Source organism: Ranitomeya variabilis, chromosome 1 (assembly GCF_051348905.1).
Source record: "Ranitomeya variabilis isolate aRanVar5 chromosome 1, aRanVar5.hap1, whole genome shotgun sequence".
Classification (NCBI taxonomy): domain Eukaryota; kingdom Metazoa; phylum Chordata; class Amphibia; order Anura; family Dendrobatidae; genus Ranitomeya; species Ranitomeya variabilis.
The window spans coordinates 832,796,756-832,824,153 of record NC_135232.1 but is presented as its reverse complement, the minus strand read 5'-3'; the positions used below and the strand labels follow the sequence as shown (position 1 = coordinate 832,824,153).

At 44.0% G+C, this 27,398-nt stretch overlaps 1 protein-coding gene across 1 annotated transcript; it reads left to right on the top strand.

Moving 5' to 3' along the window:
- The first annotated feature begins 939 nt into the window (after positions 1 to 939).
- STBD1 (starch binding domain 1) lies at positions 940 to 6,042 on the top strand. The gene is made up of 3 exons (XM_077281144.1): positions 940 to 1,659; positions 1,849 to 2,266; positions 4,653 to 6,042. Exons 1-3 carry the CDS (start codon positions 940 to 942, stop codon positions 5,408 to 5,410), a joined length of 1,896 nt encoding a protein of 631 aa, XP_077137259.1. The 3' UTR covers positions 5,411 to 6,042.
- Positions 6,043 to 27,398: the final 21,356 nt, after the last annotated feature.

Sequence of the window (27,398 nt, the reverse complement as noted above, 5' to 3'; positions counted from 1 at the left end):
CCTTTGCACAGTATCAGACTGAGTGAGACACTGGGTCCAACATCTCTGCTGAGCAGGCTCCACTGCGGCTGATGCAAAATGGGAGACTGCAGCAGACATGGTTCAAGATTCCCCCTGTGCAGCAGCTGGAACCTGACTCCCAACAAGCCCTACACCCAATCAGCACTGGCATCTCTGTCCCCACCTTTGGACAAATCATACATCAAGAGGATGTCAGGGTTGCAGCTGATCTCTGATTTCCTGTTGATGTTTGATTTGTCTGAGAGCAGTGACAGTGACACCAGGCTCATGTCATAACCTCTGCACAAGGGCCCTGGGAATGTGAGAGCTGACATTGCCACAACAGCTCTGGCACCAGTTGAGTATAGGCTTTTTATAGTTTATTGGTGCCAAACATTTAGACTGAGAAGGGGTAGTCTGTCAAAATGATTGATGTCAATGGGTGAGTGTGATGTGTGCCTCGGATCCAAAACTGACATGTCTCCATTTTTGCGGACAGAAGCCTGTGGCAACCCAATAGACTATGATAGGTACATGTTCTGTCAGCAAAAAACATGGATAGAACACGTACGTCTGAATGAGGCCCTAGAAGTAATTCCGCCTTATGTATCTCAGACCATTATTTGTTGAATTAATTATATTTTTACATTTCTCTCCATGATGTCCAGGTGAGGGTACAACACTCTGGTACAGGAGGTGCTGGAGAACTGAACGGCTTCAGCTCGGCCTCATTCCTCGCACATTCTCCAGCACATTATGAGATTTTGAAAAATCCAATCTAAATTGTAGGAGTGAACTTCACTAAAGGTCGCCCAATTTCTACCCTCTTCCATGTGGCACATGGTCTAACCAAGCGTGCGCTCGTATTTTAGCTATGTATTCCGCAGGTACCCCCGTGCTGAGCTGCCCTTTCTGCCGGTAATGACCTGGCTGTGCCCCATGGCGGAGTGCGGACCGTCACTGACACTGGCAGCCGGTGAGATGCGGTGGCCGCCTCTGGCAGCTGATCCTGTTAGTGAGAGCCGGAGAGAGGGTGGATCTCCAGCAGCTGATCCTATATTAGATGGAGGGGAGGAGACCACGGGGCTGTGCGCACTGGGAGGATCCGGGACGGTGCAAGAAGCGCCTCACTTGGACAGTCCCATACAAGGAAGCCTGCTCTCCGGCTCACTCAGCAGCATGTGGCCAGTTCTGGCGATAGGGATCTTCACAGCGATTGTCGCGTGGATCTGGTACCTGGGAAGTGGAGAGAGAAAAGAACCGGGGGCTCCGGTGCAGAAGCACGAAACTGCTGTGCCCGCGGAGAGTGTGCAGTGTGAGCCCGGTCCGGAGCATGTACGCCCAGCCTGTGGCGAGCAGGAGAGCGCACAGTCCAAGTCCAGGCTGAACACGCAGCTAACTACTGCAGAGCCCAACCTCAGCGGCGCTGATCCCTGCGAACATGGGGTTCCCTGCCCCAAAATCCACGAGGTTTTGCACCCTGGCGTCTTCGAAGCCCAGAATGACACTAAAGAGGAACATCTGGCTGATGTGGATCCGCTTGACCTGAAGGTACAAAGCAATATAGAGGCTGAAACCAATACCTCTCCGAGTGTGCTGGCGGAGGTCGGTGCTGGCGAGCGGCTGGCGGAGGTCGGTGCTGGCGAGCGGCTGGCGGAGGTCGGTGCTGGCGAGCGGCTGGCGGAGGTCGGTGCTGGCGAGCGGCTGGCGGAGGTCGGTGCTGGCGAGCGGCTGGCGGAGGTCGGTGCTGGCGAGCGGCTGGCGGAGGTCGGTGCTGGCGAGCGTCTGGCGGAGGTCGGTGCTGGCGAGCGTCTGGCGGAGGTCGGTGCTGGCGAGCGGCTGCCGGAGGTCGCAAGGAGAGTGCAGCTTCAAGGAGACACACAGGAGCATACAGCCCCGGCGCTATCTGCCGACATAAAGCAGCGCCCCACAGATCTGGAGCCGGACTTCCAGGAGCACCTGCCAGATGCCACAGAGAGAGACCAACAAGCCGATCTACTGGGGGCTCAGGCCAATGCACAGGGCTGCCCTGGGGTGGGCACCCACAGCACAGGGGTCTTGGCTGCAGGGAGCACACTTAGTGATGGTGACCAGGAGTTTGGGTTACAGGTCGGTGAAGACGTTGTGTGTCCTCCAGTAATGGCTCCTGCAGCTGAGCGCGTCCTTAGTGACTCCGGTAGCACCAGCAGGTCGGATCTGGGGAAAGCGCCTGTGCACCAGGGTGACGGTGAAGAGAGGGTGAATGGAGAAGCCGAAACTGGACCAGGTGGGTTGGAACGGTTACCGGCACTGACAATGTGTTATCTAAAATGTAGGAAAGTTGTGTGGGTTTTTTTTTTTTTTTTCTCTTTGAAATCGATGTATGTGGTGACACATCATGGAGCTCTTTCTTATACTGCCCTACTGAGCTTGTAGTTGGGCAACGTCTGAACTTATACTCAAGCTGCAGAACTGTTTCTCAGGCGCATCCTCAGTGTTTTGTGCTTAGTTTTTGGAGCAGAAACTAAAATCTTGTTTTGAGAATTTTTTTTTTTTTCTTCTGTTTTTGCCTGATAGATCTCGCATTCATTTGATTGTAGTTTATCAGATACCGATGCATGCAGTTTTTATTACATGTTTATATTGCATGTGTTTATAATACATTCTCTCCAAAAGAGGCTTAAACGTGCTGACTGATTTATAGTTGGCTAGCACATGGACAGTACACTGGCCCATGTTTAAGAGCCGCTCTTCTCTCAGCCCAACCATGAGAAATAAATTGCAGCCTGTAGGTTTTTCTTCCTAGTCGAATTTTTGTGTAGCTGTAGGAAAACTGATTGCATAGGGGTGTAGAAGGGGGAAAAAGGGTGAAAATCTGCTGAGGAAAAATCATTGGTTTTTTTGGATGAAGCGTGGATGATTTCTTATACGCTAGTTTGCAGGGGCCCTTAGTTTAATTTTGGCTGTGCTTGGTGGGATCGTCTGTGTATGGAGACCACCACCACCAGGAGATGATGGTAGAGGGAAGATCCAACACAGTATGGCCGGATTCGTCTGGACTCCAGGGGATAAGCCATTGCCAGGCTGCACTTTTTAAACTTCCTTTTGAAGAATTAACCAACGTGTCTTATTGTAGCTGAGCTTTGTGGTCTCGCTGCAATGAGGTTCTAAAGTAGAATTGTTTGTTCATATAAATGGTTCATGGATGTCATGAAGGGTTAATGCAAATGGAAAATTACTCCCTGCATAGTAACTACTCATTTTCATTGTTATGCCATGTTTGTAGAATGTGTGGGGTTTTTTTTTTTTGGTTTTTTTTTTTCCCTGCAAGCTTACAAAAAATGCTGCTTTACTGCATTTTTTTGGAAATTGTGGCAAGAAACGTCCCACTAACGCATTGTATGAACGTGGCCCTGCAGTAAAGGCCAATTTCTTTTGACCCAGTGAATATCCTGTTTTCATTGTTAAAGAAGCACTGACTTTAAACTTTTTATTGCCTAAACCTGTGTCTTCCCGGTTTCCGTCTCCACTGGGGTCCTCTTCGGGGGTCGCTTGAGTTCCTTTCTGACTTTCTTAATGGCACTAGTGCAGTGTTTCTCAACTCCAGCCCTCAAGACGCCACAACAGGTCATGTTTTCAGGATTTCCTTAGTATTGCACATGTGGTGATTTCATCACCTGCTCAAGCATTAATTCCATTGCCTATGCAATACTAAGGAAATCCTGAAAACATGACCTGTTTTGGGGTCTTGAGGACTGGAGTTGAGAAACACTGCTCTAGGGTCTATGAATGAGCCAGAAGTATTTTACAATGTAAGACTATGGAGCCACAGGCTTATGTTGTAAAAGTGACTTCCATATCACATACATATCCTAGTTGGACCCTCCAGTTCTAAGAGGACCGGAGAGGTGCTGAAAACCAGGGAACGGGAGTATATTACTGCACTCTCCTAAATCTTTGTATGTCAAATGTAGCAGCAAGTAAGGGAGGTATTCTTTATAGAACCTGTAGACCGTAAAGAGTGACACTTATTTATTTATTTTTTTCACTCTGATTAGCTAGTCACCAAGCCATCTATATACAGGTGCCCTAAACTGTGCACACCTCCATTCACATTAGATCACCCCCTCCACCCAATCCACCCCCCTTCCCCTGTTCCGGTTTTCTGGCATAAACATTTTGAAAATTAGTGTTGTGAATCAAGACCGCCATGAACAGTGCCGGTGTTGATGAATTGGGTCCTCAGTGACTTTTGACTTGTTGGACAGTAAAAATATTGGAAAACGAGTATTGCACATGCAGTAGTTATAACTTATAATGAATGCACCCTGCCACAGGACATGACTGCCAACAAGCTAACCACACATTTAATGCCCACTTGCCATGCAGGGTTTTCGTAACACTAGGTAACAACCTCAGCCTAATTATGGCATCTATTAGTGGTTTTCGTCATTTTGAAAATCTAGAATTTTAGACTGTCATACTTCTGGAAATTACTTAACGCTATATTCAAGCTTCATTCACGAAGGATAATTGGAATACTTGCTCTCTAAAGTGTTGGTATTGCGTTTTTTTTTCCTGTAAAAATGCCATGTAAGATATATATTTTACAACACCATATAAAATAATGGTAGTACAAGAAATTTTATGTATTATTTGCTCTTTTTAACTAGGTGGTCAACTGGAAAATTCATCTTTTGTGAAAGAAAATGCCATCAACGTCTTGGAGAGTAAAGAGACCTTAAAGCAAGAGTCGCATCGTGAGATCAGCATGTCAAGTGATATTGATCAGTTTATTAAAGATGAAAGTCTAGAGAAATGTGACATCAAGAGAACATCTGAGTGCAATGACATTGTAAAGCCTTCTACTAGATCACACGAAGATGCTGACATCTCTGATGGCAGCTTAAATACATCTTCTGAGGCATTATGTGATTTCCAGAAATTAGGAACTTACCCGGAGAGTTCTTCAATGGAGATGCACAACCTGTTCAACCAGGAGAAGGCTGTGTCTGGTCTCAGCAGTTCAAACAGCAACGAGAAGAACTCTGTTTACGGGTCATCAGAAGCAAATATCAATGAAGCTGACAATCAGAAGACCAAAAAGGTTGCTACTATTCAGCCCATGCCACAGAATGTGAATTTTGGCTTAAAGGTCCACTACATTACACACTCTGACTCTCAAATTATTGCGGTCACTGGAGATCATGAGAAACTTGGCAAATGGGAGACGTATGTCCCCCTGACCTCTGGAAAGGATGGCTTTTGGTCACATGCCATGACATTGCCTGCAGACACTAATGTTGCTTGGAAGTTCATAATGGTTGAAAATGGAAAGATTAGACGTTGGGAAGAATGTAACAATAGACTTCTGAAGATTACACATGAAGATATTGAAGGTCAACTATTCTGGGGTTACCCAATAATGTAATATCAGTAGGGAACCACTGCTTTATATCTAGCACATGTATGTAGTCCTTCTGACTCTTAAAGGGGTTTGCCATGAAAAGTATTCCTCACTTCTCCACAGAATAGTTGACAAATATCTGATTACTAAGTTTCTCAGCTGGGAAAACTTATAATTTTAAAGCAGGGGCGCCCATTCTCCTCTTATCCATTCTGCAGCTGGGGATGGCCGCAATTGCATGCTGCCACTCCCGTTCGTTGCTTTTATGGTCATTGTCATACACAATGAATGGAGTGCTAGTGAGCATGTCACTGTTAATTTCTGAGCGGAGAAAGTGCTAGTTGTCCAAGAAGTGAGACCTTCAGCCATCAGACACACTTGCCTATTGTCTGGAATGTGTGTAACAAATGACTTTTCATGGTAATACCTATTTAGGTCACAAAGAAGAACTTGTGTTTGCATTTCACTATTACAGTTTGTCAGCAGTTTAATGATTACCTGGCATTGCATAGTTATTGAAACATCGACTTATCAAATAACCTTTTTAACCTACATTTTTAGATGTTGCCTTTTTTAGCATGCTGTCAGCTTTAATTTCAAGAGTGATAATCAAATGTATCTAAGTTATTAAATAAAATACAGTTTTTGTTCCTGCGAATTTGATCTTAATGCAATTTTTTTGGGGTGTTTTTTTTAAATATTACTTATTAGCCAATAGCATAGTAAAACTTGTGATATTTTGTTCAGAATCTTTATTACAAGTGGGTGAGGTGTTAATGTAAAGTAGATGTCACATTAAAGCACTGAATTCAACCTTGTTGCTGTGTTCTTCATGGCTTTAACGTTTGCAGCTAGATGGACATATTCTTTCAATACACGTCATAGTCATTCGACTCAGTATTTTATTGACCTGCCTTTTTCCCATGTTAGAGATGAGCTGACCGATTCATGGGACTATGGTCCAGTGTCCATGTCAGTCATATCTGACAGACAAGAAGCCGGTGAATTTCTTGCCTTCAGGTATCCCTGGGGCGTCACATGGATATCACGTCAGCCCTGGCTAGTGCAAACCCACACTGGGGACACCGGAAGGAAGGAGATTTGCGGGCCTCATGTATAATTCTCGTGCTGTAGTCCCACAAATCAACTTGCTCATCTCCAGTTGCGACGTCAAATACTGTAATCTAAGTTGACAAGCTCAGTACTGACTCGGGCCTGACGCAGATTCCTTTAAAAAGGACATGTTCAGGACCTCCAAATATCGACAGGGCTGAATGTTCCTGTAGATGCTTCCCCACCATAGTAATTACAATCCACGTTGTTTTGTGAAGAGTAATAGAAGTCCACTTGTCTGATCATACCGCTGTTTAGCTGTCATGGTTGCCCCTGTTCTCAATCCCAGAGCACAGTAACTCGTGTCCCGTGCGTGCAGCCATTCACATTATAGGTGCAGTTTAAACTATTCCCTGTTAAAGACATCTCATTTGTCTTGCAGGGAGGATGATCTTGTGATCCTAATGGCCCATTCTGTAAAATGAGCTTGCTGTTTATAGTGATCCCGGTAAATCCTGTGTCTAGAGAGGAGGATAAAAAGAGCAAGAATGCTTTCTTAGACCCCTTTCACGCATTCTGATATTACCGATACTAGAAAACCAGTACCGCTGTTAGTATTGCGTGTGCGTCATCCACATGCTGTCCATGTGACGGGTACCGAAATAGAAATTGCAGGTGTTTAGCTTGTTAGAGATAGCTATGGGGTAGATTAACCCCTTCACCCCCAAGGGTGGTTTGCACGTTAATGACCGGGCCAATTTTTACAATTCTGACCACTGTCCCTTTATGAGGTTATAACTCTGGAACGCTTCAACGGATCTTGGCGATTCTGACATTGTTTTCTCGTGACATATCGTACTTCATGATAGTGGTAAAATTTCTTCGATATAAGTTGCGTTTATTTGTGAAAAAAACGAATATTTGGCGAAAATTTTGAAAATTTCGCAATTTTCCAACTTTTAATTTTTATGCCCTTAAATCAGACATATGTCACGCAAAATACTTAACAAGTAACATTTACCACATGTCTACTTTACATCAGCACAATTTTGGAACCAAAATTTTTTTTTGTGACGGAGTTATAAGGGTTAAAAGTTGACCAGCAATTTCTCATTTTTACAACACCATTTTTTTTTTTAGGGACCACATCTCATTTGAAGTCATTTTGAGGGGTCTATATGATAGAAAATACCCAAGTGTGACACCATTCTAAAAACTGCACCCCTCAAGGTACTCAAAACCACTTTCAAGAAGTTTATTAACCCTTCAGGTGTTTCACAGGAATTTTTGGAATGTTTAAATAAAAATGAACATTTAACTTTTTTTCACACAAAATGTATTTCAGATCCAATTTGTTTTATTTTACCAAGGGTAACAGGAGAAAATAGACCACAAAATTTGTTGTACAATTTGTCCTGAGTATGCTGATACCCCATATGTGGGGGTAATCCACTGTTTGGGCGCATGGCAGAGCTCGGAAGGAAAGGAGCGCCATTTGACTTTTCAATGCAAAATTGACTGGAATTGAGATGGGACGCCATGTTGCATTTGGAGAGCCCCTGATGTGCCTAAACATTGAAACCCCCCACAAGTGACACCATTTTGGAAAGTAGACCCCCTAAGGAACTTATCTAGATGTGTGGTGAGCACTTTGACCCAACAAGTGCTTCACAGAAGTTTATAATGCAGAGCGGTAAAAATAAAAAATCATATTTTTTCACAAAAATGATATTTTCGCCCCCAATTTTTTATTTTTCCAAGGGTAAGAGAAGAAATTGGACCCCAAAAATTGTTGTGCAATTTGTCCTGAGTACGCTGATACCCCATATGTGGGTGTAAACCATTGTTTGGGCGCAGGGCAGAGCTCGGAAGGGAAGGAGCGCCATTTGACTTTTCAATGCAAAATTGACAGGAATTGAGATGGGACGCCATGTTGCATTTGGAGAGCCCCTGATGTGCCTAAACATTGAAACCCCCCACAAGTGACACCATTTTGGAAAGTAGACCCCCTAAGGAACTTATCTAGATGTGTGGTGAGCACTTTGACCCAACAAGTGCTTCACAGAAGTTTATAATGCAGAGCCGTAAAAATAAAAAATCATATTTTTTCACAAAAATGATCTTTTCGCCCCCAATTTTTTATTTTCCCAAGGGTAAGAGAAGAAATTGGACCCCAAAAATTGTTGTGCAATTTGTCCTGAGTACGCTGATACCCCATATGTGGGTGTAAACCATTGTTTGGGCGCAGAGCAGAGCTCGGAAGGGAAGGAGCGCCATTTGACTTTTCAATGCAAAATTGACTGGAATTGAGATGGGATGTCATGTTGCGTTTGGAGAGCTCCTGATGTGCCTAAACATTGAAACCCCCCACAAGTGACACCATTTTGGAAAGTAGACCCCCTAAGGAACTTATCGAGATGTGTGGTGAGCACTTTGACCCAACAAGTGCTTCACAGAAGTTTATAATGCAGAGCCGTAAAAATAAAAAATCATATTTTTTCACAAAAATGATCTTTTCGCCCCCATTTTTTTATTTCCCCAAGGGTAAGAGAAGAAATTAGAGCACAAAAGTTGTTGTGCAATTTGTCCTGAGTACGACGATACCCCATATGTGGGGGTAAACCACTGTTTGGGCGCATAGCAGAGCTCGGAAGGGAAGGAGCGCTATTTTACTTTTCAATGCAAAATTGACTGGAATTAAGATGGGATGCCATGTTGCGTTTGCAGAGCCCCTGATGTGCCTAAACATTAAAAACCCCCACAAGTGACACCATTTTGGAAAGTAGACCCCCTAAGGAACTTATCTAGATGTGTTTTGAGAGCTTTGAACCCCCAAGTGTTTCACTACAGTTTATAACGCAGAGCCGTGAAAATAAATTCTTTTTTTTTTTCACAAAAATGATTTTTAGCCCCCAGTTTTGTATTTTCACAAGGGTAACAGGATAAATTGGACCCCAAAATTTGTTGTCCAATTTGTCCTGAGTATGCTGATACCCGATATGTGGGGGGGAACCACTGTTTGGGCGCATGACAGAGCTCGGAAGGGAAGGAGCGCCATTTGGAATGCAGACTTAAATGGATTGGTCTGCAGGCGTCACGTTGCATTTGCAGAGCCCCTGATGTACCCAAACAGTACAAACCCCCCACACGTGACCCCATATTGGAAACTAGACCCCCCAAGGAACTTATCTAGATGTGTTGTGAGAACTTTGAACCCCCAAGTGTTTCACTACAGTTTATAACGCAGAGCCGTGAAAATAAATTCTTTTTTTTTTCACAAAAATGATTTTTTAGCCCCCAGTTTTGTATTTTCACAAGGGTAACAGGATAAATTGGACCCCAAAATTTGTTGTCCAATTTGTCCTGAGTATGCTGATACCCGATATGTGGGGGGGAACCACTGTTTGGGTGCATGACAGAGCTCGGAAGGGAAGGAGCGCCATTTGGAATGCAGACTTAAATGGATTGGTCTGCAGGCGTCACGTTGCATTTGCAGAGCCCCTGATGTACCCAAACAGTACAAACCCCCCACAAGTGACCCCATATTGGAAACTAGACCCCCCAAGGAACTTATCTAGATGTGTTGTGAGAACTTTGAACCCCCAAGTGTTTCACTACAGTTTATAACGCAGAGCCGTGAAAATAAAAATTCTTTTTTTTTTCACAAAAATGATTTTTTTAGCCCCCAGTTTTGTATTTTCACAAGGGTATCAGGATAAATTGGACCCAAAAAGTTGTTGTCTAATTTGTCCTGAGTATGCTGATACCCCATATGTGGGGGGGAACCACTGTTTGGGCGCATGACAGAGCTCGGAAGGGAAGGAGCGCCATTTGGAATGCAGACTTAAATGGATTGGTCTGCAGGCGTCACGTTGCATTTGCAGAGCCCCTGATGTACGCAAACAGTACAAACCCCCCACAAGTGACCCCATATCGGAAATTAGACCCCCCAAGGAACTTATCTAGATGTGTTGTGAGAACTTTGAACCCCCAAGTGTTTCACTACAGTTTACAACGCAGAGCCGTGAAAATAAAAAATCCTTTTTTTCCCACAAAACTTATTTTTTGGCCCCCAGTTTTGTATTTTCCCAAGGGTAGCAGGAGAAATTGGACCCCAAAAGATGATGTCCAATTTGTCCTGAGTACGCTGATACCCCATATGTTGGGGTAAACCCCTGTTTGGGCACACGGGAGAGCTCGGAAGGGAAGGAGCACTGTTTTCCTTTTTCAACGCAGAATTGGCTGGAATTCAGATCGGATGCCATATCCCGTTTGGAAAGCCCCTGATGTGCCCGAACAGTGGAAACCCCCCAATTATAACTGAAACCCTAATCCAAACACACCCCTTACCCTAATCCCAACATTAACCCTAACCACTCCTCTAACCCAGACACACCCAACCCTATTCCCAACCGTAAATGTAATCCAAACCCTAACCCTATCTTTAGCCCCAACCCTAACTGTAGCCCCAACCCTAGCCCCAACCCTAGCCCTAACCCTAGCAATAACCCTAGCCCTAACTCTAGTCCTAACTCTAGCCCTAACCCTAACCCTAATGGGAAAATGGAAATAAATACATTTTTTAATTTTTTTATTTTTCCCTAACTAAGGGGGTGATGAAGGGGGGTTTGATTTACTTTTATAGCGGGTTTTTTAGCGGATGTTTATGATTGGCAGCCGTCACACACTGAAAGACGCTTTTCATTGCAAAAAATATTTTTTGCGTTACCACATTTTGAGAGCTGTAATTTTTCCATATTTGAGTCCACAGAGTCATGTGAGATCTTGTTTTTTGTGGGACAAGATGACGTTTTTATTGGTAACATTTTCGGACACGTGACATTTTTTGATCGCTTTTTATTCCGATTTTTGTGAGGCAGAGTGATCAAAAACCAGCTATTCATGAATTTCTTTTTGGGGAGGCGTTTATACCGTTCCGCGTTTGGTAAAATTGATAAAGCAGTTTTATTCATCGGGTCAGTACGATTACAGCGATATCTCCTTTATATCATTTTTTTAATGTTTTGGCGCTTTTATACGATAAAAACTATTTTATAGAAAAAATAATTATTTTGGTATCGCTTTATTCTCAGGACTATAACTTTTTTATTTTTTTGCTGATGATGCTGTATGGTGGCTCGTTTTTTGCGGGACAAGATGACATTTTCAGCGGTACCATGGTTATTTATATCAGTCTTTTTGATCGCGTGTTATTCCACTTTTTGTTCGGCGGTATGATAATAAAGCGTTGTTTTTTGCCTCGTTTTTTTTTTTTTTTTCTTACGGTGTTTACTGAAGGGGTTAACTAGTGGGCCAGTTTTATAGGTCGGGTCGTTACGGACGCGGCGATACTAAATATGTGTACTTTTATTGTTTTTTTTATTTTATTTAGATAAAGAAATGTATTTATGGGAATAATATATATATATTTTTTTCATTATTTTGGAATATTTTTTTTTTTTTTTTTTTACACATTTGGAAATTTTTTTTTTTACTTTTTTACTTTGCCCCAGGGGGGGACAATACAGATCGGTGATCTGTCAGTTTGCATAGCACTCTGACAGATCACCGATCTGAGAGAAGTGCAGGCTGCTTCACAGTGCCTGCTCTGAGCAGGCTTCTGTGAAGCCACCTCCCTCCCTGCAGGACCCGGATCCGCGGCCATCTTGGATCCGGGTCTGGAGCAGGCAGGGAGGGAGGTAAGACCCTCGCAGCAACGCGATCACATCGCGTTGCTGCGGGGGGCTCAGGGAAGCCCGCAGGGAGCCCCCTCCCTGCGCGATGCTTCCCTGCACCGCCGGCACATCGCGATCATGTTTGATCGCGGTGTGCCGGGGGTTAATGTGCCGGGGGCGGTCCGTGACCGCTCCTGGCACATAGTGCCGGATGTCAGCTGCGATATGCAGCTGACACCCGGCCGCGATCGGCTGCGCTCCCCCCGTGAGCGCGGCCGATCGCGTATGACGTACTATTCCGTCCTTGGGAAGTAGGGCCCACCCCACATGGACGGAATAGTACGTCTAATGACAGAAAGGGGTTAAATAATGGTTAACTAGTGCCTGTATGTGTAGCTTACTGTACATGGATTAATCTAACAAATTAAGAAAAACTAGGTTGGGTCCCTGCATTTTTTGCTAACTAGCAAAGGTAAGTCAAAAAGGTGTAGACAGATCTCAGGCTGGGATGGCCCATGGTTATTGGGTCCTTCCCAACCTAAAAATACCAGCTTGCTGCTGCACCAGAAGTGGCGCATCATAATTCTGGCGCTTGACCTTTTTTCTTCCCGATTGCCCTGATGCAGTGGTAATGGGGCTTGGGTGTTGATGTCAATTGTGAATTCTCAAACATAGCTGGCATCAAGCCCTGAAGTTGGTAATGGAGAGGTGTTTATCAGACACTCCAATTACTAACTTAGTAATAAACAAATACCGTATAAGCTGAGATTTTCAGCACTTTTTTTTTTGCGCTGAAAACGCCCCCTCGGCTTATACACGAGTCATTGCCAATGGGGGAGCAGAAGACGACATACTCGCCCTCCTGGTGTCATCCCTGCATCTCGGGCGCTGGCATCTCTCTTTCTGTGTTCAGCGATCAGTGATACCCCTCATTAAAGTAATGAATATGCACGCAACTCCACTCCCATAGGCGTGGAGCGCAAATTCATTACTTTAATGACCGGTATCGCTGACCGCTCAACACAGGAAGGAAGAGATGCAGGGACTAATAAGCAGCACCAGGAGGGTGAATAGGATTAGGGGAGGGTGAGCCATGCGATATTCACCGGTCCTCGTTCCACAGCCGCGCTGTCTTCCGGGTCCTCTGGCTGTGATGTTCAGGTCTGAGGGCACAATGACGTGGTTAGTGCGCGCCCTCTGCCTGAACAGTCACCGCAGAGCCGGTGATGCTGAGGAGCAGCAGGCAGCGACGAGGTAAGTGACTTTTTTTTTTTTTAATTATCGCAGCAGCATTATATGGGGCATATTTTAATATGGAGCATCTTATGGGGCCATCATTAACCTTTTATGCAGCATTAGATGGGGCATGTTTTTGTATGAGGCATCATTATTCGGGATGAGCGTGTATACTCATTGCTCGGGTTTCCCTGAGCACGCTCGGGTGGTCTCCCGAGTATTTGGATGTGCCCAGAGATTTGGTTTTCGTTGCCACAGCTGTATAATTTACGGCTGCTAGCCAGCCTGAATACATGTGGGGGTTGCCTGGTTGCTAGGGAATCCCCACATGTATTCAAACTGTCTAGCAGCCTCAAATGATGCAGTTGTGGCGACGAAAACTAAGGGCTTGTGCACACGCTGCGGATTTTTCCACAGCGGAATTGATAAATCCACAGTGCAAAACCGCTGCGGTTTTTACTGCTGATTTATTGCGGTTTCTAGTGCGGTTTCCACCTGCAGTTTTCTATTGGAGCAGGTGTAAACCCACAGCGGAATCAGCACAAAGAATTGACATGCCGCGGAATATAAACCGCTGCGTTTCTGCAGCATGTGCACTGCGGATTTCGTTTCCCATAAGTTTACATTGTACTGTAAGCTTATTGCAGTACGGTTCCGCAGTGAAATCCGCAGCGTGTGCAGCTACCCTTAATCTCAAAGTACTCGGAGACCACCCAAGTATGCTCTGGAAAACCCGAGCAACGAGTATACTCACTCATCACTAATCCTTTGTGCAGCATTATATGGGGTGTATTTTGTATGGAGCATTATATGGGGCTCTTGATTCAATATGGATATTCAAAAACTCTTAACCTACTGATGTCTCAATCTTACTTTTATTGGTGTCTGTGTTTATTTTTGAAGTTTACCAGTAGCTGCTGCATTTCCCACCCTAGGCTTATATTCGATTCAATAAATTTTCTAAGTTTCTTTGTAGCAAAATTAGGGGTCTCGGCTTATACTTGTGTTGGCTTATGCTCAAGTATATACGGTACTTAATTAAAATAATCTTGCCGACCACTATCCCTGGTTTACTAATTTAATTAAAAAACAAGAAAAAAAAAACCCTGCAGGTCTCAAGTAACCTAGGAAATGAGATGTAATCCACAAATGGAAACCTGAAGAACATAAAAAGAGAAACAAATACACTGTTACCCCAATTGCCACCACAGTAGCCAGAAATGGTGCATCTAATGTGATGTGCCACTTCTGGGGCGGCTGTGGGCTGTTACTTTTAGGTTGGGCCCAATAACCATGGAGCCTGAAAATATCAGCTGTCTGATTTATCGTTACTTGTTATCAAAAATGAAGTGACCCCACTTTTTTTTTTACTAAATCCATGTACAGTAAGATACAAGGCAACAAATTATCTCTCCCAGGGATATCGATAGCTTTGCGCATCTTTAACACCTAATCATCGGTAATTTCCATTCTGTACTCTTCGGTGCATGGCACTCGGATGACACAAGTACATGATCAATGTGCATATTTGTAGTACGTAATGTCCGTGGTTTTTTTTTTTTTTTGCAGCAGTCCAGATGACATGTCTACGTGTGGGTCCCACAGACACACGGTCCGTGTGAAAACAAATTGTGTGTCCGGTATGGGTGAAAAATTACGCCACATATGGCTATGCACAGATTTGGTGCTGAAAATATACATCATTTTACAGTATCAGCAGAGTGAAAGATATTTCTGAAATGCCGCTTATTTTTTCTTTGTAAATTGAGATCTGCAGCTTGTGAATTCAGATGCAGGTTTTAACCATTCTAATGAGTGGGGGAAACTACACATGTAAAAAAATGTATTTATTCAGTCGCCATGACAGCACAACGAGAGAGGGGATCCGCCCTTCAGGGACATTAAACCTCAGGCATAAAAAGGGCGGCACCTCACTCCCCCGCCAGTTGGTTTCCTGTCCCTGACGGGGAACCTCTTCAGGCAGACCCTATGAAGAGGGTTGAAGATTAAAAGAAGAGATCCCACGTCTGACAGACCGATGCAGGTAGCGGGGGTCCCCTACCTCGGTCTAATCAGGTTGTGGAAGCACCACACGGCAGGGGCACTGTCTGTGTCGGTGACAGCAGAGAGAAGCGGCCTCTGGGGGTAGCCGACTTCTATTGTGGGCCGCATGTACCTGGTGAGTATTGGGGCTGCTTTCCTGGGGTCGTGCCTGCCGGTGCCTCAGGGGATCTGTGCGCTATTCCACGGGCGCGCTGTCTACTCCGGGCGGCACTGGCGTCTCCTCGCGCGTGTCGGCCGGCGTTGCTGCAGTCGCAGCCGGAAGTGACGTTTCCGGATGTTGCGACGGGCGGCACGGCTTGATGACGCGACGGGGCATGCGCAGTAGTGCCGTCCCCGAGTAATGGCGGCGCCCTGTCGTCCGGATGGCGCCGGATCTCAGGGGCGTTGCGGGGGGGCCCTGGGGAGCGTGCCCTATTTGCACTTAGTGCAATTCGCACCACCTGGATTCCCTGCTGTCCCCCATCAGGGGGTGGTACCGTGGGGGTTTATTAAGGAGCTCGTGTGAGCTGCAAGCTGCTCCTGATTCTTCATTTCTGCAATGGATTCGTCGGACGGAGCATTGCGGCAGCAGCAGCAGCAGCAGCAGCAGCAGCAGCAGCAGCAGCATGAATTGGAAGAGCCTCAGGTCAGCTCCCAGCAGCGGTCTAGTGGCAGTAGTCGCGCTGGTGGAGCTAGATCGGCTCAGAGATCATCAAAGTCCTCAGGCCGTAAGGAACCTCCGGCTGATAAGGACCCCCCAATTACGGTACCATTCGCTACAGGGACGGGTAAGTGAGCTACGTGAAAGTATGCCTTCTGATTGCTGTCCCTCCTTGTATTCCCTCTCTCCTTATTAGGGGAGAAAATGTACCTCCAAATCCAAGCATAGGGAGTGCGCCATATGTACGGAGCCACTTCCAGAGGGACATAAAAAGAAGCTGTGCAAATCCTGCATACAGCATCTATTGGAGGAGGAGGCCCCTGACCTAACGTCTACTCTTAGGGACCTGGTTAGACAGGAGGTCAGAGATTCCATGAATTCCAGCTCTCAAAAAAAGGTCACCAAAAGAAGGAAAGAAATTTCATCCCCAGTGTCAGATGTGGATTCTGAGTCAGGCGGTGTGAGCTCGGATTCACTTCCGTCTTCATCATCCTCTGAAGGAATAGAGTCCAGCCGAGCCTGTCTGTCGCTAGATAGGGTTAATCATCTAGTGAAAGCTGTTAACAACACCATGGGGATTGAGGAAACTCAGTCTGAAAGTTCTATTCAGGACATCATGTTTAAAGGCATAGACCGTAAATCCAAAAGGTTTTTTCCGGTAGTAGAAAAAATCAAGTCACTGATTACGAAGGAGTGGAAAAAGCCCGAAAGGAAGGGGTCACTACCACCAGCTTTCAAAAGAAGGTATCCTTTTGAGGAAGAGGCTTCGTCTTCTTGGGACAAGGTCCCAAAATTAGATGCTGCGGTGGCCAAGGCGTGCAAAAAATCGTCTCTCCCTTTTGAGGATTTAGGCAACTTGAAAGACCCGCTTGATAGGAAAGCTGATGTGTTCCTTAAAGGAGCTTGGGAGACATCTGCGGGATCTCTGAGACCAGCAATTGCGGCCACCTGCACGGCCCGGTCGTTGATGGTGTGGCTAGGCCACCTGGAAGACCAACTTAAAGATAAAACTCCTAGAAGTGAGATCCTGTCATCTATGTCCATAATTCAGGATGCGGCAGCCTTCCTTTCCGATGCATCAGCGGATTCCGTCAGGCTGGCCGCAAGATCCTCAGCCTTATCCAATGCAGCCCGCAGAGCACTCTGGATAAAATGTTGGCCAGGAGATTTGCAGGCCAGGTCAAAATTATGTGGCATCCCCTGTGAGGGGGTTCATTTGTTTGGTCCAGTGCTAGATGAGCTGCTTGAGAAGGCTGGTGACAGTAAAAAACGATTCCCTTTTTTGGGAAGACCCTTTTACAGGAAGGATTACACCAGAGGATGGTCTTATCGCCGAAGATCCGAGAGGGAGCCGAATAGAGATTCGACCAGATATTACAACAGCAGACGAAGAGGTAGAGGTTATATGTTTAACTCCTCTCGAGACTCCAAAAAACCTCAATGACTGGCGGACCAGGTGGGTGGTAGGCTTCTAGCCTTCTATCCAGCCTGGTTGAAGATCACCAATAGTCCATGGATCCTCAGTATCATCAAAGAGGGCTTAGAGTTGCAGTTCCATCAGATGCCTCAGGACAAATTCAAATTAACTCCTATCCGTTCTTCTTCCGCAGAACAATTGGCTTTGGAGTCAGAAGTCCATGATCTCCAAAAAAAGGGGGTTCTGATTAAGGTACCCACAGAGGAACGAGGTAAGGGGTTTTACTCCCCTTTATTCCTGATTAAAAAGCCAGATGGGTCGTATCGCACCATCATCAACCTTAAAGGCCTGAATGAATTCTTGCTGATCCCATCCTTTAAAATGGAATCTGTGAAAACAGCAATAAAGCTACTTTTTCACAATTGCTTTATGGTCGTCTTAGATCTGAAAGACGCCTATTACCATGTCCCAATACATGTAAATCATCAGCGCTTTCTCAGGGTGGCGGTTTCTCTTGCCGGCACGGTACAGCACTTTCAGTATCGAGCACTCCCTTTTGGTGTTGCAGTTGCACCCCGGGTTTTCACTAAGATCATGGTAGAGGTTATGGCACACCTTCACGAACAAAACATACTAATAATTCCATACTTAGATGACTTGTTAATTGTGGGACGTTCAGAGTCACACTGTAAAGACCAGTTGGGAAAAGTGATAACAGCATTACATAGCTTAGGATGGGTTATTAATCTCAAAAAATCGCGTCTTCAGCCCGTAACATCACAGGAGTTTTTGGGTCTTATTGTAGACTCGGTTCAGCAGGAATGTCGCCTGCCGGACTCGAAAGTCCACAGTATTCACCGACTGGTCACCAGAGCAATTAATAATCCTGTAATCTCCTTAAGGGGGGCGATGTCACTTTTGGGTTCTCTTACTTCGTGTTTTCCGGCAGTACTCTGGGCACAATTTCACACTAGGACTCTGCAGTGGGATGTGCTACATAATTTTCGTCGGCTGGGCGCTAGCCTAGATAACAAATTTTCTCTATCGGTTGAGGCCACTGATTCACTAGTTTGGTGGACACACATTCCAAATCTTCGTCGAGGAGTACCCTGGTCAAATCGGGTCACGCGAGTAGTGACAACTGATGCTAGCCCCACGGGTTGGGGGGCTCACTGGGAAGATAATTGCGTGCAGGGATTGTGGTCCCAGCCTGAGCGAGCGTCATCCTCCAATCTAAAAGAATTGTTGGCGGTAGAACGTGCCTTAAACGAGTTTCTTATACCTCTACAGGGTAGACATGTCAGACTACTCTCTGACAACCAAGTGACCGTTGCCTATATTAACCACCAGGGAGGTACGCGGTCTAGATCATTAATGGATGTTGCAAATCGTATTTTTCAGATGGCCGAGAATCACCTGCTCTCCCTTACAGCGCTCCACATAAAGGGAAAACTAAATACCAGGGCCGATTATTTAAGCCGCAACGAGCTCAAACAAGGGGACTGGTCTCTGAAACCGGCTGTCTTCAATCAGATCGTACAGTTATGGGGATGTCCGGAAATAGATCTCTTTGCCAATCGTGGAAACAGAAAACTACATCACTTCTGTTCCCTAAGTCCAGGGGACAACCCATACGCAGTCGATGCTCTCTCAATCTCCTGGAACTTCAGGCTCGCCTATGCTTTTCCCCCTCTAAATCTGATTCCTTTAGTTCTGAGGAAAATTCGGGAAGACAGGGCCCGAGTGATTCTGATAGCCCCGTTCTGGCCCAGAAGATCGTGGTTCCCATGGCTGAGAAACATGTCCATTTCCCAGCCATGGATCCTACCAGAGATACCAGACCTCCTCTCCCAGGGTCCAGTCCTACACCCACGAGTAACCAACTTACACCTAACAGCGTGGAATTTGAGAGGTCACTTCTGAAGGGGAAGGGATTCTCTAAAAATCTTATCAATACACTGCTAAAAAGTAGGAAAGCCTCCACGACTAACATCTATGTCAGGGTCTGGAGAAGATTCCTTTCAAGTTCGGGGGCACAAATTGATCAAAAACCTAATATTACGCAAATTTTAGAATTTTTACAAAGGGGCCTAGAGATGGGTTTAGCCACCAGTACCCTCAGAGTTCAGGTTTCAGCCCTGGGGGCGCTATATAATACTGACTTAGCCAATAATCACTGGATATCTAGATTCTTCAAAGCTGTTACCAGATCCAGGCCAGTTATTAAACAAAGAATAGTCCCATGGGACCTAAATCTCGTGCTCTCAGCTCTAACACAAGCCCCGTTCGAACCTATTGATACTGTTCCAATCAAAATCCTGTCGGTCAAAACAGCCCTCTTAGTTGCCCTCACGTCTGCGAGAAGGGTTAGTGACCTACAAGCATTGTCGAGACAGCCTCCATATATGCAGTTTAGGGAAGATAGAGTGATTATGAGACCTGACCCCCTTTATCTTCCAAAGGTTGCCTCAAAATTTAATAGATCCCAAGAGGTGGTCCTACCTTCTTTCTGTTCTAATCCCTCTAATGATAAGGAACATCGGTTTCATTGTTTAGACGTACGTAGGTGTCTTCTCAGATACATTTCAGTAACAGACACCTGGAAAAAAGATCACTCCTTATTTGTATCCTACCAGGGAGTTAGGAAAGGGCTTAGAGTATCGAAAAATACACTATCCAGATGGATTAGGGAGGCGATATCTCTTGCTTATACCGCAGGTGGCGTGGAAATTCCGGAAGGTATAAAGGCTCATTCCACTCGAGCGGTAGCCACATCCTGGGCTGAGAGAGCTGACGTGTCGATTGAAGACATTTGTAAGGCGGCCACATGGTCTTCTCCATCCACCTTTCTTAAGCACTATAGATTAGATCTAGGTGACTCCTCCGACCTCACATTCGGGAGAAGGGTGCTGGAGGCAGTAGTCCCTCCCTAGTCACTTTTTAACTTCTCTGAAAGTCTCTCGTTGTGCTGTCATGGCGACTGAATAAATACGTACGCTACTTACCTGGTAGCAGTGTTTTTTCAGGAGCCATGACAGCACCCTTATATTCCCTACCCTTTTCTTTATTGGGATCGACACTTCCTGTAGTAATTCCTAAGTTTACTCACTGGGTGAATTGTACCATATTTAATATTGTTGTGTATTACTAACCTAAAAGGTCCGCTTGTACTCTGTAAACCAACTGGCGGGGGAGTGAGGTGCCGCCCTTTTTATGCCTGAGGTTTCCTGTCCCTGAAGGGCGGATCCCCTCTCTCGTTGTGCTGTCATGGCTCCTGAAAAAACACTGCTACCAGGTAAGTAGCGTACGTATTTTTCCGCAGCACTTTTCTTTCGAATACATCAAGATTTTTCAGCTGCACATTCTGAACATCATCACATACCCTAAGGCTATGTTCACACTAGGTGGTTCTTCAGCATTTTGCCTTTTTTATGCAAAGTTTCAGCTGTGTTTTACAGTACCAGCAAAGTCTGAGATTTCAGAAATCTCAAGAACAGTTGTTTTTTAGTTTTTTCATCAGTATTTTGTGTTTTGCATGTTTTTTTTTTGCACAGTAGACCGTGTCAGTTGTCAGATTTTATTCAGCATTTTTCACCATTGAAACTAATGGATAGTGAAAAATCACTGAAAATCTGCACCAAAAAATGCATGTATCAGATTTTACAGCATTTTTTTTGTGCCAAGACCTGATTAAACAAAATTAAATTGTTTAGTTTTTTTACACTGAACTTTATCAGCATGCACAAGAGACAAATGTAGGATGACAAAAACGCAGTAAAAAAAAAACCTCAAGAAAAAAAACAAGCAAAACCTGCTTTATCTGCAGCTTCTTTCCTGCCAAGATCAGGTTTTGCTACAAAAAAGACCTAGTGTGAATATAGCCTTATCATTTTGCTTGCAAATATTGAAAAACTTTCACAATTGGTGCAGAATCCAACCAGAGGAGCAGCACTTTTAGACCTAATACTATCTAATAGACCTGACAGAATAACAAATCTGTCGGGCATCTAGGAAATAGCGACCACAATATTGCACAGTTTCACCTGTCTTTCACTAGGGGGACTTGTCAGGGAGTCACAAAAACACTGAACTATAGGAAAGCAAAGTTTGACCAGCTTAGAGATGCCCTTAATCTGGTAGACTGGGGCAATATCCTCAGAAATAAGAATACAGATAACAAATGGAAAATGTTTAAGAACATCCTAAATAGGCACTGTTAGCGGTTTATACCTTGTGGGAATAAAAGGACTAGAAATAGGAAAAACCCAATGTGGCTAAACAAAGAAGTAAGACAGGCAATTAACAGTAAAAAGAAAGCATTTGCACTACTAAAGCAGGATGGCACCGTTGAAGCTCTAAAAAACTATAGGGAGAAAAATACTTTATCTAAAAACTAATTAAAGCTGCCAAAAAGGAAACAGAGAAGCACATTGCTAAGGAGAGTAAAACTAATCCCAAACTGTTCTTCAACTATATCAATAGTAAAAGAATAAAAACTGAAAATGTAGGCCCCTTAAAAAATAGTGAGGAAAGAATGGTTGTAGATGACGAGGAAAAAGCTAACATATTAAACACCTTGTTCACCACAGTATTGGACGTGGTATATCTCGATTTTTCCAAAGCATTTGATACCGTGCCGCACAAGAGGTTGGTACACAAAATGAGAATGCTTGGTCTGGGGGAAAATGTGTGTAAATGGGTTAGTGATAGAAAGCAGAGGGTGGTTATAAATGGTATAGTCTCTAACTGGGTCGCTGTGACCAGTGGGGTACCGCAGGGGTTGGTATTGGGACCTGTTCTCTTCAACATATTCATTAATGATCTGGTAGAAGGTTTACACAGTAAAATATTGATATTTGCAGATGATACAAAACTATGTAAAGCAGTTAATACAAGAGAAGATAGTATTCTGCTACAGATGGATCTGGATAAGTTGGAAACTTGGGCTGAAAGGTGGCAGATGAGGTTTAACAATGATAAATGTAAGGTTATACACATGGGAAGAAGTAATCAATATCACCATTACACACTGAACGGGAAACCACTGGGTAAATCTGACAGAAGGACTTGGGAATCCTAGTTAATGATAAACTTACCTGGAGCAGCCAGTGCCAGGCAGCAGCTGCCAAGGCAAACAGGATCATGGGGTGCATTAAAAGAGGTCTGGATACACATGATGAGAGCATTATACTGCCTCTGTACAAATCCCTAGTTAGACCGCACATGGAGTACTGTGTCCAGTTTTGGGCACCGGTGCTCAGGAAGGATATAATGGAACTAGAGAGAGTACAAAGGAGGGCAGCAAAATTAATAAAGGGGATGGGAGAACTACAAAACCCAGATAGATTAGCGAAATTAGGATTATTTAGTCCAGGAAAAAAGACAACTGAGGGGCGATCTAATAACCATGTATAAGTATATAAGGGGACAATACAAATATCTCGCTGAGGATCTGTTTATACCAAGGAAGGTGACGGGCACAAGGGGGCATTCTTTGCGTCTTTAGGAGAGAAGGTTTTTCCACCAACATAGAAGAGGATTCTTTACTGTTAGGGCAGTGAGAATCTGGAATTGCTTGCCTGAGGAGGTGGTGATGGCGAACTCAGTCGAGGGGTTCAAGAGAGACCTGGATGTCTTCCTGGAGCAGAACAATATTGTATCATACAATTATTAGGTTCTGTAGAAGGACGTAGATCTGGGGATTTATTATGATGGAATATAGGCTGAACTGGATGGACAAATGTATTTTTTTGGCCTTACTAACTATGTTACTATGTTACTATGAATAGAAAGTGATCACAAACTCCAATGGTACCCAAAACTTTTAGTTCATGCTGCAAAAAAAAGCTTTCATAGAATATGTATGCTTTTCTGTATATCTATAATCTATTTGTCTCACAAATAGTGTAATAAAAAGCAATAAAAAAAATCACATAAAATCCAAACTGCTATCAATAAAATACACATCACAGCTCGTCCTTGGAAAAAAATAAGGCCTTTCGTGGCTGTCAACAGGAAAATAAAAAGCGTTAACATTTTTTTTTTGTTTTACAAATTATTTTTATTGTGCAAGAATAGGAAAATGTAAATAAAACATAAAATTGGTATCTTGCTAACTATTAACCCACATAATAAAGTTAATATATCACTTAATATACCACTCAGTCAACATTGTAAAAATTGACCAACCCTAACTGGCATAACAGTGTTAACTATCACTTTGTCATCAGACACAGATTTATTTAGTGAAAACATGGAGAATAAATAATCAAAACACCCCGTGACACATTCATAGAGTTCTAGTTTCCAAAAATATGGTCACTTTAGGATATGGGGGGTGGTTGTAGAGTTTTCTCTGACCTAATAGCTCAGGATCTCTGCAAATGCAAAATGAAACTATTGTAGCAAAATTGGCACATCTTTCCTTCTGAGGCGGGACATGCTCCCAAACATAGTATGCAACATTATATAGGCCCCAATTCATTAAGATTAGTGTATCGTACTCCAGTCTTGAAGAGGTTTGTGCACAAATAAGGTACCCTGAAATAATTTAAGAGGTACACATCACTTACTGAATTTGGTGCATCTCATCAGTGGCGTGTGCTTTGCCAGAAATGTTACTCCAGACCTTGACTGGAGAAATACAGCTTCTATTGATAAATTTTACTTGTGGGTGTAGCCAGGCTCTATCCAGCTCTGCTAATTTTGGAGGAACTGTCCGAAATCAGCGGGTAAATGCTAAAAACTGCATTTTTTTTTTTTTGCACAAAAATTTTGCAGCTTTTCAATAGTGTTGTATGCCACTAAGGCCAGGATCACACATGTGAGAAATATGTCTCGCATGTTAATACCCGACACTGCTGCCGGCACTTAGGAGCGGAGCGGGCAGTAGCATGTATTGCTTATACTTATAATTAAACCCATAGGGAATTTCCATACTATGTAAAAAATATGTAAAAAAAATATTTAAGGTTTTTTTTTCTAAAAATTTGGAGCTAAAATAATATTTTTTTAAAAAAAGAATTGAATTTTTTTTCTTTACACTTTGGATTAGATCATGTGAAGCCCCTGAAGGGTTAGCAAACTTCCTAAACACAATTTTGAATTCTATTATGGGTAGTGTTGAGCGATACCTTCCGATATCGGAAAGTATCGGTATCGGATTGGATCGGCCGATACCGGCAAAATATTGGATCTCGCCGATACCGATACCCGATACCAATGCAAGTCAATGGGACGAAAATATCGGAATTAAAATAAAGCCTTTCTTTCCTTGTAGGTTCATTCTACATGAAGGAGAACAACTAAGAATAATGTAGGATGTATTGGGGGAGGTGGCGGAGACATTAAAGGCATATAGGTTTAGCCCAATCAAATAGAATAGCAGGAATTTAAATTTTTTTTTTAAGACGTTCGGAGTTACAAACATATTGACTATGTTAATATTTTTTTTATTTTGTCAGATATTGATGTTTCACTACTTCCATGCCCTTCACCTTCTTTTTTACTTCTCCAACACTTTCTTCTTCATCATCCTCAGCAGCAGCATCTTTGAAATCAACTTCTTCTTCACCTTATTCATGTTCTTCTTCATCTTCTACCTATTATTTTTTTTTGTTACATTCTTCATATTCTTTTTATTCAACTATTATTCTTCTTCATATTCTACTTCTTCATCATATTCTTATTTGTGACAGGCATTCCTGTAGTTGTTATCCATAAAAGTTTGAAGATTACACCTTCCGTTCTGCCTGTCACAAAAGAGTTACATTTGTCCACGTTCAGTTTGGCCTGCAGCATCAGGCTTTATCCAGGGGCACCACGAGGAGGAACGGACTCACCCCCATACACTGCGTAGTCTGTTGTGAACTGTGTTTTTGGGCTCCCTCTTGTGGTCACAACTGGTACTGTGTGAGTGCTGTCTTTGGGCTCCCTCTGGTGGTTCTTTGTGTCATTCTGCAGGTCTGAGGCAGGATCAGCTGTCTCGTTATCTCTTAGCTGGTTTCCTATTTAGTTCACCTGGACTCTCAGTTGTTGCCTGCTGTCAATGTCTTCAGTGCTATTTTGGAGCTCTCCTGCAGTCCTTCGTTATCAGTCTCTTCAAGAGAAGCTAAGTTTTGCTTGGTTCATTTTTTGACCATCAGTGGTCACATGTTTCTTGGTTTATTTTTGTCCAGCTTGCTAATATGTGATTTCCTTGCTTGCTGGTAGCTCTAGGGGGCTGAGTTTCTCCCCTCACACCGTTAGTTGGTGTGGGGGTTCTTGTATTCTCAGCGTGGATATTTTGCATAGGGTTTTTTACTGACCGCACAGTTCCCTATCTGTCTTCTGCTATCTAGTATTAGCGGGCCTCATTTGCTTAATCTGTTTTCATTTCTACGTTTGTGTTTTCCCCTTACCTCACCGTTATTATTTGTTGGGGCATCCTATATCTTAGGGGTGATTTCTCTTGAGGCAAGTGAGGTCTTACTTTCCCTCCAGGAGTAGATAGTTTCTCAGGCTGCGTCGAGACGTCCAGGATTTTAGGCACGTTCACCGGCTTCCTTTAGTGTGTTGGTTAGGATCAGGTTTGCGGTCAGTCCAGTTACCACCTCCCTAGAGCTCGTGTCTATGTTCATAAACTTAGCTAGTCCGTTTTGTGATCCTCAGCCACTAGGATCATAACAGTACAGCAGGCCAAAAAAGTGTTTAATGCATCGCAGAAGTGGGATAAGAGAAGCCCTGAGTACAATTTTTTTTTTCTCTCTATCTTTGCTGCAGTCTGTCCAGCTTCTCTCATCCCCTTAATCTCTGGGTGGTTTTGTGTTCAGCTGCAGACATGGATATTCAGAGTCTGACTTCTAGTGTGGATCATCTTGCTGCAAGGGTGCAAAGCATTCAGGATTTTGTTGTTCATAGCCCTATGTCAGAGCCAAAAATACCTATTCCTGAGTTGTTTTCTGGAGATAGATCTAGGTTTCTGAATTTTAAGAATAATTGTAAGTTATTTCTATCTTTGAGACCTCGTTCCTCTGGTGATTCCGCTCAGCAAGTTAAAATTGTTATCTCCTTGTTACGTGGCGACCCTCAAGATTGGGCCTTCTCTCTGGTGCCAGGAGATCCTGCATTGCTGAATGTGGATGCGTTTTTTCTGGTGCTTGGACTGCTTTATGAGGAACCTAATCTTGAGAACCAGGCAGAAAAGGCCTTGCTGGCTCTTTCTCAGGGCCAGGATGAAGCTGAGGTGTATTGTCAAAAATTTCGGAAATGGTCGGTGCTTACTCAATGGAATGAGTGTGCCCTGGCTGCAAATTTCAGAGAAGGTCTTTCTGAAGCCATTAAGAATGTTATGGTGGGGTTCCCCACTCCTGCAAGTCTGAATGACTCAATGGCTTTGGCCATTCAGATTGATCGGCGTTTGCGGGAGCGCAAATCTGCGCACCATCTGGCGGTGTTTTCTGAACAGAGACCTGAGTCTATGCAATCTGACCGAGTTCTGACCAGAATTGAGCGGCAAAATCATAGACGTCAAAATGGGTTGTGCTTTTACTGTGGTGATTCAACTCATGTTATCTCAGCATGCTCTAAGCGCGTTAAAAAAATCGCTAAACCTGTCACCATTGGTACTATACAGCCTAAATTAATTTTGTCTGTTACTTTAATTTGTTCTTTGTCATCCTACTCGGTTATGGCTTTTGTGGATTCAGGTGCTGCCCTGAATCTGATGGATTTGTCGTTTGCCAGGCGCTGTGGTTTTGTCCTGGAGCCTTTGGAATTACCTATTCCACTGAGGGGAATTGATGCTACACCATTGGCTGAGAATAAGCCTCAATATTGGACTCAAGTGACCATGTGCATGACTCCTGTACATCAGGAGGTGATTCGCTTTCTTGTGCTGCATAATTTGCATGATGTTGTCGTGTTGGGTCTGCCATGGCTGCAGGCCCA